Genomic DNA, 15,281 nt, shown 5'->3' on the forward strand with positions numbered 1-15,281 from the left:
TCGGAAAAATGCTGCACTCGCAGAGCTCAGGCGGTGTTATATTTCAGTGTCAATGTTGACTTTTGTGGAGAGGTGGCTGCCAAGCAAGTGGAAATGGTCTACATTTTCTAATGTTACACCATTAAGATGTATTTCTAGTCTTGCAGAGGAATTGGCTGGTAGAACACTTTGGTTTTATCGATGTTCTAAACACCTTTTCAGATTTTTATTATGGTATTTTGCACTGTTTATTTTGTTACTTTATTATTTTGATGTAATTTTTCTGTTGTTTTGTGTCTAACTTTGCTGTATTATTTTTGGCCTTGACCTATTTTAGCCGCCTTTGGGAAGATGGTGGCGGGGTATAAATAAAGTTTATTATTATTATTATTATTATTATTAAGAAGCATAGGAGAAGTTGAGCCTCTCATTGAACATCACAGATATCTCGGGCCAAAGAACATCAGAGTGAGATCAAAATGCTGGAAGTTATTAGTGGAAGAACAGAAGCAGCAGTTTGCTTTTGCCTGAACACTCTGGTAAGAGTGTATTTTTCCCCTTTTCTCCTCCATTCCTTCGACTTTGAACTGATTTTGCAGCAACCACAATTCTTAGGACCCCATAGCTTTGAGCCGTGGTAGCCAAAGCGGTGTTAAACCGCGTTAATCCGACATCCGGAACCAGACTTTTCAATTCATTTAGCATTGGGTTGGGAACTTTGGCATTTCCCAACCCGCCCTCCTGCCGATAGGGGGCGTGTTCCGCTTGCATTGAAACCTGGGCCTACACCGCCACGATTGGGAAAGCAGGGGTTGAGTGGGCGTGGCCTCTTCGGGGTTATGCAAATCGCCGGCGCGCGCTCTATGAACACCCAACGCAGCCGGGTGGGAGGGTCGGCTTTTATGCTAATAATAGAACGTTGCTTTGGCCAACCGGATTGCAAGCAGACAGGGTTTGGAGCCGAGGAGGGCGTGGCTTGAGTAGACGCACGGCTCCAAGTCTCCAGAAAGGAGGTTTTGCTTCAGGTCCGGAGGAAGATTCTTTGCGATGCGGGGGATTTATGCAAATGAAGAGAATGGACAGAGCAGACATGGGCGGGGTTTGTGGATAGGCGAGAGGGTGACAGGGATTTATGCAAATATCTCCAGCGGAGTGGGCGGGGCTAACAGGGAAGGGCGAACAGGAGAGGGTGAGACAGGGATTTATGCAAATAGAGGTTGGGGAAAGCGGGCGGGGCTTTGTGTGGGGAAGGCGAGTGGGCGGGGCTAACGAGGAAGGGAGAACAGGATAGGGTGACAGGGATTTATGCAAATTTTCCGGAGGAGTGGGTGGGGCTAATGGGAAAGGGAGAACAGGAGAGGGCGACACAGGGATTTATGCAAATATCTCAGGAGGAGTGGGTGGGGCTAATGGGGAAGGGCGAACAGGAGAGGGCGACACAGGGATTTATGCAAATTTTCCGGAGGAGTGGGCGGGGCTAATGGGGAAGGGCAAACAGGAGAAGGCGACACAGGGATTTATGCAAATAGAGGTTGGGGAAAGCGGGCGGGCTTTGTGTGGGGAAGGGGAGTGGGCGGGGCTAATGGGGAGGGGAGAACAGGAGAGGCTGAGACAGGGATTTATGCAAATTTTCCGGAGGAGTGGGCGGGGCTAATGGGGAACGGCGACCAGGAGAGGGCGACACAGGGATTTATGCAAATTTTCTGGAGAAGTGGGCGGAGCTAATGGAGAAGGGAGAAAAGGAGAAGGTGACAGGGATTTATGTAAACGAGGGTCGGGAGAGTGGGCGGGGCTTTGTGTAGGGAAGGCGAGTGGGCGTGGCTAATGGGAAGGGCGAACAGGAGAGGTTGGCACAGGGAGAGTGGGCGGGGCTTTGTGTAGGGAAGGCGTTCCAAGGGAGAAGGAGAGGGCGGCAGGGATTTATGCAAATGAAGGTTGGGAGAGTGGGCGGGGCTTTTTGTGGACAAGGCGTGCCAAAGGACAAGGAGAGGGCGGCAGGGATTTATGCAAATGAGCAGAGGAGGCGAGGGCGGGGCTTCAGGGGAGGCGGGCCCAGAGATGGGGAAGGGGAGGGAGTGACACAGGCATCTATTATGTTAATGAGGGCGGTGGGCGGGGCGAGATTGTGAGCTCAGCTCCTGGGCAGGGAGGGGAGGAGGGAGAGAGGGAGAGAGGGAGGGGTGCTGGAGGGGAAAGCCCGAGGAGGAGCTGCAGCAGCGGCGGCAGCATCAGCATCAGCAGCAACGACGGCAGGAGGGAGAGGAAGGCGGAGGATGAAGGCGAAGGGGATGCGGAGCCGCAGCAGCAGCTGACCCCGGGGGGGGAGCCCGGCCATGGCCTTCTTGGGGGGGCCCCGGCTCCTGGACTGGGCCAGCTCCCCCCCTCACCTCCAGTTCAACCGCTTCGTGCTGACCGGATACCGGCCGGTCAGCTCCGGGTCCGGGTGCCTCCGCAGCCTCTTCTACCTGCACAACGAACTGGGCAACATCTACACCCACGGTGAGTCCCATCCCGAGGAGAGACCCCCATCCCCTCTCCAAGGGCCATCCAGCAGAGGAAGACACCACCCAAGCCCTCCCGGCAGATGGCCATACGGCCCAGGCTCCCAAAGCTTCCAAGGAGTTCTTCCTGCATCCCTTTTCAAGCCATGGCCCATTGTGTCCCTTTGCAGGAGGCAAGCTTGCCCCCTCCTCCATGGGACACAATAAACACGGCTATCATGGCTCAGGGGGTTGGACTGGATGGCCCACGAGGTCTCTTCCGACTCTGTGATTCCATGATCAGATGCCCTCTCAGCTTTCTCTTCTCTCATCTAACCCTAACCCAGCTCCTCAACCTTTGGTCCCACCATTGGTTTATTGTGGTGGCCGGGTGAGGCCTGATCGAAGCAGAATAGAGCAAAACTATGGTTCCCCTCCATCTAGACCAGGTATGGGCCAACTTGGGCCCTCCAGGTGTTTTGAACTTCAACTCCCATCATTCCTAACAGCCTCAGGCCCCTTCCTTTCCCCCCTCAGCCACTTAAGCCTTTCATCTTGACTTTCAATTATTTTTCATGGCTCATATATGCGTCTATCTGTATATATGAAGCATTAGCCAACTTGGGCCCTCCAGGTGTTTTGGACTTCAACTCCCATCATTCCTAACAGTCCCAGGCCCCTTCCTTTCCCCCCTCAGCCACTTAAGCGTTCATCTTGACTTTCAATTATTTTTCATGGCTCATATATGTATCTGTATATACGAAACATGGGCCAACTTGGGCCCTCCAGGTGTTTTGGACTTCAACTCCCACCATTCCTCTCAGACCCTTTCCTTTCCCCCCTCAGCCACTTAAGGAAATGGGGCCTGAGGCTGTTAGGAATGGTGGGAGTTGAAGTCCAAAACACCTGGAGGGCCCAAGTTGGCCCATACCTGGTCTAGATTGAGGGAAACCATCATTTTGCTCTATTCTGCTTTGATCAGGCCTCACCCGGGCACCTCCAGGTCTTTTGGAGTGAGAAGGTTGTTAGGAATTGTGGGAGTTGAAGTCCAAAACACCTGGAGGGCCTAAGTTGGCCCATGCCTGGTCTAGACACAATCTTCCTATTGATACAGTCTAGAAACACATTGGCTTTTTTCTCTGTCATATCAAAAAGGCCAAGGAACATGGAGCCATCATAAGACGGGACCCCCAAGGGCCATCTAGTCCAACCCTCATCTGTGCAAAAGGGGTAACCCACAACCTATCTATCACCCCTAATCTCCAAGTGCCCCCCTTCTTGCCCTGAGCTACGACTGCACAGCCCATCATCCATGCTCCAGAAGGGTTCTAGAGTTGTAGGATGTTCTCCCACCATTCTTGTTCTGCGTTTCTGCAGCTGACCCTGCTCTGTAGGTGAATCTACACCAGGCATGGACAAACTTTGGCCCTCCAGGTGTTTTGAACTTCAACTCCCACAATTCCTAGCAGCCTACTCCTGGAGGGCTGAAGTTTGCCTGTGTCTGATCTACACTGTAGAAGTAATTACAGTTTGACACTGCTTTAATATTAAATACAGTAGCTCTCTTGGAAACCCAACCTTCCAGGGAAGAGATTCAGGGTGCATCTACACTAGGCATGGGCAAGATTTAGGGAGCATCTACACAAGATGTAGATGCCTTTGGGCTCTTTTCTCAGGCCCTCCTCTCTCTCACCATCCTATCCTCCCTTCCTTCTCTCCCTTCCTTCTCCCCACCTATCTTGCCTCTCTCTTTCTCCCTTCCTCCTTCCTTCCCTTCTACCCTTCCCTCCTTCTCTCTTTCTTCCCTCCCTCTTTCCCTCGGGCTCTCTCTCTTTCTCCTTCCTTCCTTCCCTTTTGTCTTTCCTCCATCCCTCTATTCCCTTCCTTCCATCTTTCTCTTCCTCCCTCCCTTTCTTCTTTCCTTCTCTTTTTCCTTCCTCCTTTCCTCCTGGGGGATGTTTAGCTGGGAGAAGAGAAAGTAGAGAACCATATCCCATTGCGGAGGAAGGGGTAAACTGGCATTTACACAAGGGAGCAATGGTTTCAAATGACTGGAAAGAAGATTCAACTGAGAATATTAGGAAGAACTTCCTGGAGAGTAGCTTAGCCTGCCTGGGAGTGTGGTGGAGTCTCCTCAGGAGGCTTTTCCACAGAGGCTGTCTATCAGGAGTGCTTTGATTGTGCCTTCTTGCATGGCAGGGGGTTGGACTGAATGGCCCTTGGGGGGTCTCTTCCAGCTCTAGGATTCTATATCAGGAGTAGTCAACATGAGGTCTGATGGATACCCTTTTTTCTCTTGTCCACCATCTCATCTTGACCAAAGCCAACCCATCTGGGATCCAAACCCATCTTTCCTTTATTTTCTGCCTCCAGAAGAGAAGAGGCAAGGGAGGAAAGGGCAGGAAGGGGACTTGGGGAGAATCCCCTCCCTCCTGGCCTGCCATGTGGCCCTCAAGATATTTATGTATTTATTTATTTATTGGTGACATTTATATGCCACCCTTCTCACCCCGAAGGGGATTCAGAGCGGCTTACAAGATATATACATACATACATACATACATACAAACAATATATTATGTTATTAGCATAGTACAATATCAGTATTCTATATCACTATATTGTACTATACCATTATATTATAATAATATTATTTGTAATATTACATGTAATATAAATATATAACTATAATATATTATTATTTTATTGCATTATATTATAATATTATAATAATATTATAATATTATAAATATTATATGTATGTACAACATATTATATTATATTATATTACATTATATTATATCGGAGTCCCTGGTGGCGCAGTGGGTTAAACCCTTGTGCCGGCAGACTGAAGACCGAGAGGTCGCAGGTTCGAATCCGGGGAGAGCATTGATGAGCTCCCTCTGTCAGCTCCAGCTTACTATGCGGGGACATGAGAGAAACCTCCCACAAGGATGGTCAAACATCAAAATATCCCTGGGCAATGTCCTTGCAGACTGCCAATTCTCTCACACCAGAAGCGACTTGCAGTTTCTCAATTCAATCCTGACATGGAAATATATTATATTATATTATTAGGATAGCAGAGGATTTTGAGTTAGAAAGTTTGCCCATGCCTGGTCTACACTATAGAACTCATGGAACTTGACACCTCTTGAACTGCCATGGCTCAAGGCTGTGGAATCATGGGAGCTGGAGATGTACAAGTCTTTAGCCTTCTCGACCAAAAAGTGCTTACGCCTCTCCAAGACTCTATCTCCCATGATTCCACAGCATTGAGCCATTACAGTTCAAGTGGTGTCAAGCTGTATGAGTTCTACTGTGTAGATGCACCCCAAGATGCTACTAGTAATCATAATATGTAGTCATCATAACATGTTTCTTGGGGCCACCTAACCTCGAACCTTTCCAAAACATGGACCTCACAAATCAGGCTCAGAGTGCAGTTACACCAGGCATGGGCAAACTTGGGCCCTCCAGGTGTTTTGGACTTCAACTCCCACAATTCCTAACAGCCAGTAGGCTGTTAGGAATTGTAGGAGTTGAAGTCCAAAACACCTGGAGAGCCCAAGTTTGCCCATACCTGATCTACACTGTAATTTGGCGAGGTACCAACACTCTTTGGCAGAGAAGACAAGGTTCTTGTAAAAGTACAACACACATGATTCCATAGCATTTAAAGTGGTGTTAGCCTACATTAATTCTACAATATAGACACAACCTTAGTCACCTTCTTCTCTTTGAATATGCCAACACGGATATTCCCTTCTACTTTTCTTCTTTGCTAGCTCGCCTGTACTCCTTGAAACTCAGGGTCTCTTTATTTGATTTCTTGTTGCTAAGGAAGGCTGTTCCATAACAATCAGCAAAGAGCTGGAACTTCTTTATCAAGAGTTGGGGAAAAATAGTTGAGCAAAGACTGGTGGTAGAATTGTGTTCCATGCTGGGAGACCGAGTTCTCATTCAGCTTTGTATTGAGCATGGGTTTTTGTGGCTGAGCAGCTGACAGTTTTACAGAGAGGGGCCAAGGTTTGGGAGCAGAGCAGATGTTTGGCAAATTGAAGGCCTTACGTCTAGTTTAGGTAAGCCGAAGAGCTGGCATTGTCCATAGATGCCCCCAAGGTCATGTGGCCAGCATGACTCCATGGAGTGCCATTATCTTCCCGCCGAAGCGGTACCTATTGATCTACTCACACTTGCATGTTTTTGCATTGCTAGGTTGGCAGAAGCTGCGGCTAACAGTGGGAGCACACCTCGCTCCCCATATTCAAACCACCGACCTTTTGGTCAGCAAGTTCAGCAGCTCAGCAATTTAGGTGGAAAAGGAAAGGGCCTGAGGCTGTTAGGAATTGTGGGAGTTGAAGTCCAAAACACCTGGAGGGCCCAAGTTTGCCCATATCTGATCAAGCTCAAGAGATGGTCCCAGTTAGGTGAGGAGGATCTTCACCTTGAGGTTTGGACAGTGGAAACCAGACAGGCTGATGGTTAGTTATTTACTGAAGTTACATTCCGTCTCTCATGAGCTCTACTTTTCTCTACTTGGTCTTCACAACAACCCTGTAAGTCAGGCTGGAAGAGAATAATGGCCCACTGATGCATGAAACAATTAATTTCATAGATCACCGATGATTTGAATGTATATCACTTGAATTTTAACCCATAATGGTGTATGTAAGCTTGGAGTTTCTTACCACTTTGTCAGTCTAGCAATACGTTGACTGTTGTGTGCCTCCAAGTTGTTTACAATTTATTATGATCTATAATGGGGCCCCTAGTGGCACAACAGGTTTAACTGCTGTGCTGCTGAACTTGCTGACCAAAAGGTCGGCGATTTGAATCCAGGGAGCGGGGTGAGCTCCCACTGTTATTCCCAGCTTCTGGGTTGCTGTAGGTTTTTTGGGCTGTATGGCCATGTTATAGAAGCATTCTCTCCTGACGTATTGCTTGCATCTATGGCAGGCATCCTCAGAGGTTGTGAGGCCATGTTCTAGAAGCATTCTCTCCTAATGTATCACCTGCATCTATGGCAGGCATCCTCAGAGGTTGTGAGGTCTCAGGCCAGGTTCTAGAAGCATTCTCTCCTGACGTTTCACCTACGTCTATGGCAGGCATCTTCAGAGATTATGAGGATGCATGCCATAGATGCAGGTGAAACGTTAGGAGAGAATGCTTCTAGAACATGGCCATACAGCCATACAGCCATACAGCCCATACAGCTGGACACACATTGGACTTGGTTTTCTGCCAGGGATGGGAGCAGGGTGGCGGTGTGGAGGAGTTGTCCATCTCTCCGTTGCCGTGGTCCGACCACTTCCTGATTAGATTTAGGCTCACTGCGCCCCCTAACCTCCGCAAGGGTGGAGGACCCATTAAGATGGTCCGCCCCAGGAGGCTAATGGATCCGAATGGATTCCTGACGGCTCTTGGGGAGTTTCCCGCCACCGCGGTAGGTGATCATGTCGAGGCCTTGGTCGCTCTCTGGAATGGGGAGATGACCAGGGCTATTGACAAGATCGCTCCGGAACGTCCCCTCTCAAGTAACCGAGCTAAACCAGCTCCTTGGTTTACTGAGGAACTGGCAGCGATGAAGCGAAGGAAGAGGGTTCTAGAGAGCGTGTGGCGATCGGACCCAAGCGAGCCAAACCGAACACGGTTTGTGTCCTTTTTAAGGGCATATGCTGTGGCAATAAAAGCCGCAAAGAAAACCTTCTTCGCGGCCACTATTGCGTCTGCAAAAAACCGTCCGGCGGAGCTGTTCCGGGTTGTCAGAGGTCTTTTAACTCCCCCTATCTCAGGTGGGAGCCCTGACAACTTGGCAGCGCGCTGTGAAGCATTTGCTCGGTTCTTTACAGACAAAGTCGCTTTGATCCGTTCTGGGCTGGACGCCACATTAAGTGCAGTCTCTGGGGATGTGACACAAGCACCTGCTTGTCCGATTTTGTTGGATTCTTTTCAGTTTGTGAAACCCGAGGATGTGGACAAGGTACTTGGAGGAATGAGACCCACCACGTCCATCCTAGACCCCTGCCCATCCTGGCTTCTAAAGGAGGCCAGAGGGGGATTGGCCGAGTGGGTAACGGTGGTGGTTAATGCCTCCCTTCGGGAAGGCAAGATTCCAGCGAGCCTAAAACAGGCTGTTATAAAGCCGCTGTTGAAGAAACCATCACTTGACCCCACTAAATTGGACAACTTTCGGCCTGTTTCCAATCTCCCCTTCTTGGGCAAAGTCATGGAAAGCGTGGTGGCCTCACAACTCCAGGTATTCTTGAGAGACACGGATTATCTGGATCCGGCACAGTCTGGTTTCAGACCGGGACATGGTACCGAGACGGTCTTGGTCGCCTTAGTGGATGATCTGCGCCGGGAGCTAGACAGGGGGAGTGTGTCCCTGTTGGTGCTCCTGGACCTCTCAGCGGCCTTCGATACCGTCGACCACGGTATTCTTCTGGGGCGCCTTGCAGAGATGGGTCTTGGGGGCACTGCTCTGCGGTGGCTCCAGTCATTTCTGGAGGGTCGTACTCAGATGGTGTTACTGGGGGACTCCTGTTCAACGCCGCAGCCGTTGACCTGTGGCGTTCCTCAGGGTTCCATCTTGTCCCCCTTGTTGTTTAACATCTACATGAAGCCGCTGGGTGAGATCATCCGGAGTTTCGGGGTGCGGTGTCATCTGTACGCAGATGACGTCCAACTCTGTCACTCCTTCCCACCTGCTACTAAGGAGGCTGTCGAAGTCCTGAACCGGTGCCTGGCCGCTGTGACGGTCTGGATGAGGGCGAACAAACTGAAATTAAATCCAGACAAGACAGAGGTACTCCTGGTCAGTCGCAAGGCCGAACAGGGTATAGGGTTACAGCCTGTGTTGGATGGGGTCGCACTCCCCTTGAAGACACAGGTTCGCAGCTTGGGTGTGACCCTGGACTCATCGCTGAGCCTGGACCCCCAGGTTTCAGCGGTGACCAGGGGAGCATTTGCACAGCTTCGGCTCGTGCGCCAGCTGCGCCCGTATCTTGGGAAGTCTGACTTGGCCACGGTGGTACACGCTTTGGTCACATCCCGCCTCGACTACTGCAACGCTCTCTACGTGGGGCTGCCCTTGAAGACGGCCCGGAAGCTTCAGCTAGTCCAGCGCGCGGCAGCCATGTTGTTAACCGGAGCAGGACGCAGAGAGCATACAACGCCCCTGCTGTCCCAGCTCCACTGGCTGCCGATTTGCTACCGGGCCCAATTTAAGGTGCTGGTGTTATCCTACAAAGCCCTAAACGGTTCCGGCCCAAAATACCTTGCAGACCGCATCTCGGCCTACGAGCCCACGAGGGCCTTGAGATCTTCCGGGGAGGCCCTTCTCTCGGTCCCGCCTGCCTCACAGGCACGTCTGGCGGGGACGAGGGAGCGGGCCTTCTCGGTGGTGGCCCCCCGGCTGTGGAACACCCTCCCTACCGAAGTTAGACAGGCGCCCTCCCTGATGGCCTTTCGTAGGGGCCTGAAAACTTGGCTCTTCGAGCAGGCCTTCAGCTGAGTGTATCTTGGAATGACACTGGAATGAACTAGGACTATGAATTTCGGCTATGACCCCAGGACTTGACGAAGCGGATTTTTTAGTATAGTATATGTTATGTTGTATTGTCCGGTTTGTATTGTCACGATTTGCTGTATACTGTCTTTTCTTTGTTGTTGTTCACCGCCCCGAGTCGCCTTCGGGCTGAGAGGGGCGGTCAATAAATGAAATAAATAAATAAATAAATAAATAAATAAAAAACTTACAACAACCTTTCATGGCCAGTAATCGTGGCCATGAAAGCCTTCGACAATACATTCCCAGCTTCTGCCAACCTAGCGGTTCGAAAACATACAAGTGTGGGTAGATCAATAGGTACCGCTTTGGCGAGAAGGTAATGGCACTCCATAGAGTCATGCTGACCACATGACCTTGGAAGCATCTATGGACAACACCGGCTCTTCGGCTTAGAAATGGAGGTGAGCACCACCCCATAGAGTGGGACATGACTAGACTTAATGTCAGGGGAAACCTTTACTGATAATGGCAGGATTTCTTCAGGGGAACTTTGCCTTCCTCTGCGGCTGAGAGACTGTGACACGCCCAAGTGGTTTCTATGGGCGAGAGGAGATTTATATTGTGTTCTCCAGAGTCCTATTCCAAATGCTCAAACCACTCTACAGTCCCACACTGGCCCTCTAAAGTTATGTTAGATGGGATACAAAAGCTTGAGGAATTGAGGTCTTGGATATGAATTCACAAATGTCCCCCTCTTTTGGCAATTTTGTTGTTGTTCCAACTGAACTGGAACCAAGCGTGTGTGTTTTGAATTTCGCCTCCATTCATCGCTAAGCTTGAGTACCAGTCTTGGCAAAATAGACAATGTGCCTTTATCGTTGGTTCTAGTGAGAATCTGCTCAGCTGGCTTTGCTAGAGTACACTGCGAAAATGCTGGATGGCAAGCCCTCTCCTGGCGCGGATGTGAGGCATTCAATATTTGTGTTTGCTCATCACAACTTCTCCTTTTTTTGCTACAGGGAAGGGAGTCATGAGGCAACACAAGGTTTCCTGCTCTTTTGTTGTTGTTGTTGAATATAACCTTGCGTATATTACCGCAAAAGTCAGTAACCCCTGCTCGTTTCCCCACAAATAGCTGTGTGTGCAATGTGGCAAAGGGGTGAGCGATGGCACAATCTGATGCTATTGCAAACATCTTCCTCAAGCAAAACAGGTTTTGAGTCAAGTGGATTCCTGGAGGGGAGGCAGACTCAGAGGAATGCTATAGGACAGTGGTTCTCAACCTTCCTAATGCAGTGACCCTTTAATATACCTCCTCCTCATGTTGTGCTGACCCCCAACCATAAAATTATTTTTGTTGCTACTTCATAGCTGTAATCTTGCTACTCTTTTGAATTGTAATGTAAATATCTGATATGCAGGATGTATTTTCATTCACTGGACCAAATTTGGCACAAATAACCAATACGCCCAAATTAGAATACTGGTGGGGGTTATGGGGGGTATTGATATTGTCATTTGGGAGTTGTAGTTGCTGGGATGTATAGTTCACCTACAATCAAAGAGAATTCTGAACTCCACTGATGATGGAATTGAACCAAATGTGGCAAACAGAATTCCCATGACTAACAGAAAATACTGGAAGGGTTTGGTGGGCATTGACCTTGAGTTTTGGAGTTTTAGTTTATCTACACCAAGAGAACACTGTGGATGCAAACAATGATGGATCTGGACCAAACTTGGCATGAATATTCAATATGCCCAAAGGTGAACACTAGTGGAGCTTGGGGAAAATAGACCTTAACATTTGGCGGTTGTAGTTGCTGGGATGTATAGTTCTCCTACAATCAAAGAGCGACCTGAACCCCACCAACAATAGAATTGGGCCAAACACTCAATATGCCCAAATGGAAACACTGGTGAAGTTTGGGGAAAAATACATCTTGAGATTTGGAAGTTGTAATTTCACCTACAATCAAAGAGCATTCTGAACCCCACCAATGATAGAATTGGGCCAAACTTCCCACACAGAATCCCCATGACCAATGGAAAATACTGTGTTTTCTGATCGTCTTTGGCAACTCCTCTGACACTCCCTCGCTGCCCCCCCCCCCCCCTCGGAACCTGCTATGTTGAGAAACACTGCTATAGGATATATATTGAAATCCCCTCAAAAGGAAGATATGTAAACAAAAAGAAAATCACTGTGCTGTTGATGTTAATGTGTTGGACTAAAAGTGGGAGATCCAGGTTTATTATTGTGTGCCTTCAAGTCGTTTCCAAATCATAGAGACCTAAGTCAATCAAGTCACAAGTTTTTAGATTTGTTCAAAAGGAGATTTGCCAGTGCCATCTTATGAGGCTGAGAGAGCATCACTTGTCCATGGTCACCCAATGGGTTTCTAATGGCTGAGTAGAAATTCAAACCCAGACCTCCAGAATCATAATATAATGATCAACCCACTACATCATGAATCTTGAGTCCCCCAGGCAGGAAGCAGCCAGGCTTTGAAGTTGCAAGGCCATTCAGTGCTCATCAAGGTGGCCAGTTGCAACATTCACACTTGCCTCAAGCAGTCAAGTGCTCTTTTCCCACTCTCGACATTCCATAGATATGTAAACCCCACTTGCCTAGTTTCCAACAGACCTCACAACCTCTGAGGATGTCTGCCATAGATGTAGGTGAAACATCAGGGGAGAATGCTTCTAGAACATGGCCATACAGTCCAGAAAACTCACAGCAACCCAGTGATTCCGGCCATGAAAGCCTTCGACAACACAATCTCTTGAGTCTTTAGTGAGTCCTTATATTCACCTGCTGAAAGTTAGCAAGTTGCTGTTTTCAATTCAACCTACATCACAGGGTTGTTGTGAGGACAAAATGAAGCAGAGGGAACCTGAGACTTATTTGAGAAAATTTGGGATATTTGTGCTTGAACAAATAAAGTTATGAATAAATAAACAGCTGATCAGGACAGGACTAATAAGAAATGCTTATTCTGCTATAGGTTTTCTATATATGTCTGGTGCCAACCCATTCTCAGCAGTGAAGCTAAGTGATTTTGAATGTTTTGTTGTGAAGCTGCAGTAACAGCCATGCAAACTTGCTCACTAAGAAGTAATGCAATTAAATTAATTTGAGACCCGTTAAACAATCTCTTGTTTTGATGCCTTGCCACCCCTCAAGCCTTCTTATTACAAAAGTCTAGTTACAGGTCTAACTTGCAGCCAAAAATCATCCTGAATCATAGAATCATAGAGTTGGAAGAGACCTCATGGGCTATCCAGTCCAACACTCTGCCAAGAAGCAGGAAAACTGCATTCAAAGCACCTCCGAAAGATGGCCATGCAACCTCTGCTTAAAAGCCTCCAAAGAAGGAGCCTCCAGCACACTCCAGGGCAGAGAGTTCCATTGCTGAACAGCTCTCCCAGTTAGGAAATTCTTCATAATGTTCAGGTGGAATCTCCTTTCCTGTAATTTGAAGCCATTGTTCCGCGTCCTAGTCTCCAGGGCAGCAGAAAACACAATGTTTATGTCCTAGAGCCGAACTGGAAGTTACCATTTTGTTGAAGTTAAGCTTGTTTGGGACTGGTCAGGGCATGAATGAACACCTTCTGGAATGTTGCCTTTTTTGAATCACAAAAGAACAAAAAAAATCATATGCAGAGTGCCTTTTTTCAGTTTTAGAAAACAGACCTCTCAACCTCTGAGAATGCCTGTTATATTTATTTATTTATTTACAGTATTTGTATACCACTCCTCTCAGTCTTCTGGCGACTTGAGGCGGTTTACAAGCAAAATTCAATGCCACCAAAAACATGGTTACAGTATAAAAACATGCTATAGATGTGGGCAAAACGTCAGGGGAGAATGCTTCCGAAACATGGCCATACAGCCCAAAAAAATGCACAGCAACCTAGTGATTCCAGCCATGAAAGCCTTTGACAATGCAATAGGAAAAAAGTTAGACCCAATAATATGTTTGTAGATGTAGCTGAAAGAAGTTGGGAAGTTTCTCCTTCCAAGAGATATCATGAGACAACTAATAAACCGGTTTTCCTTCTAAGGCTAGTGCTCATTACCTCTCGCTTCCATGCACACACTAGTTCCTCCCTTGACTGTCCAGAAATACACAAGTTGCTGGTTGTGGCTTGTTCTGAATGAGGGAGGGAGCAAAACCAGGGAACAGTCATTCTTTGGATTACAATTCCCAGAATTCCCCAGGAATTCTTTTGGGGTTCTAGTCTAGAAACCCAAGGATTTGTCAAAGATCCAAAATCCAGCAAGTTCTTTTGAGTTCTAATCTAGAATCCCAGGACTTCTTTGGAGTTCTAATCTATAACCGTAAATGTTGTTTAGAGTTATAATCCTTTTCTAAGATCTGGGTAAATGCTAGCATAAACAAACTTTTAAGGCAACCGTTGCCCATTGGGTAAAAGCGGATGGCAGAATTTATTGCAAACCTGTCTGTTGAAATTGATTTCTTAAGAGCTTGAGATCTAGGTGATTGTTACTGTTGTTCTTTCAATGTTCTTCTTTTCTTGGTCAAGGTCTACTGCAGAAGTAACTTAGTTCTAGAGAGACTTTAAAGCAGTGTCCCTCCAATTATGGTCTTCCAGGTGTTTGGGACTGTACCTCCCAGAATCCATGATCATTGGATCCATGATTAGAGCTTCAGACTCACATCTGTAGAGTTTTCAGATGCAACCAGAACCTTGGTTGCACCCAGTGTTGCCTCTATAGGCTTTCTACGTTAGGGGTAGGAATTGCCTTCCAGATATTGTTAGACTGCATGCTCCAGCAAACCCTAGTGATGAAGAATCCTGGGAGTTGCATTTCACCAACAACTGGATGAACCCATGATCACAATTGCTGCCTTAGTATCTTGAATACTGCTGCTTCCTGAGATCCATTCCCTTGGATAGGTCTGATGTGTGTACAGCAGTGGTTCCCAAGCTGTGGCCTGTAGTCCACCAGTGGTCTGCAAGAACGAAAATATGGTTTGCGGCCTCACCATTACTAAACTGTTGTCTTGAAACCACACGGCAATGAGAGTGACTGGTCTCGTGAAACCCTCTTATAGTGCCGAGGCAACCGAGATGTCAGGAGGAGAGAGGCTGACTACCCACATAAGATTACTAGCAACACACCAGCTCTAGATTATTAAATATGGTTTTCTGTGGGTGAGCAAATGGTGACTACTGGATGGCATATGTTCTGTATCAGAAACCAGAGCTGATGTAGTCTATCCAATGCAATTTTCTGAATCAGTACGCCAAATAATCACACCGAATCTAAAGTTGACCAA

General features: G+C 47.8%; 1 protein-coding gene across 2 annotated transcripts in view; it reads left to right on the forward strand.

Annotated features, from left to right (window-relative positions):
• The first annotated feature begins 2,129 nt into the window (after positions 1 to 2,129).
• PAQR4 (progestin and adipoQ receptor family member 4) overlaps positions 2,130 to 15,281 on the forward strand; it is a 48,010-nt gene continuing 34,858 nt past the window's right edge. The window contains exon 1 of one of the 2 annotated variants that reach the window (XM_067469931.1): positions 2,130 to 2,478. In XM_067469931.1, coding sequence (XP_067326032.1) covers positions 2,313 to 2,478 — 166 coding nt within the window. In that variant the 5' untranslated portion in view covers positions 2,130 to 2,312. The remainder of the gene's footprint in view (positions 2,479 to 15,281) is intronic. The other variant, XM_060780578.2, reaches the window with a different exon arrangement.

Source organism: Anolis sagrei, chromosome 6 (genome assembly GCF_037176765.1).
Source record: "Anolis sagrei isolate rAnoSag1 chromosome 6, rAnoSag1.mat, whole genome shotgun sequence".
Taxonomy (NCBI): Eukaryota; Metazoa; Chordata; class Lepidosauria; order Squamata; family Dactyloidae; genus Anolis; species Anolis sagrei.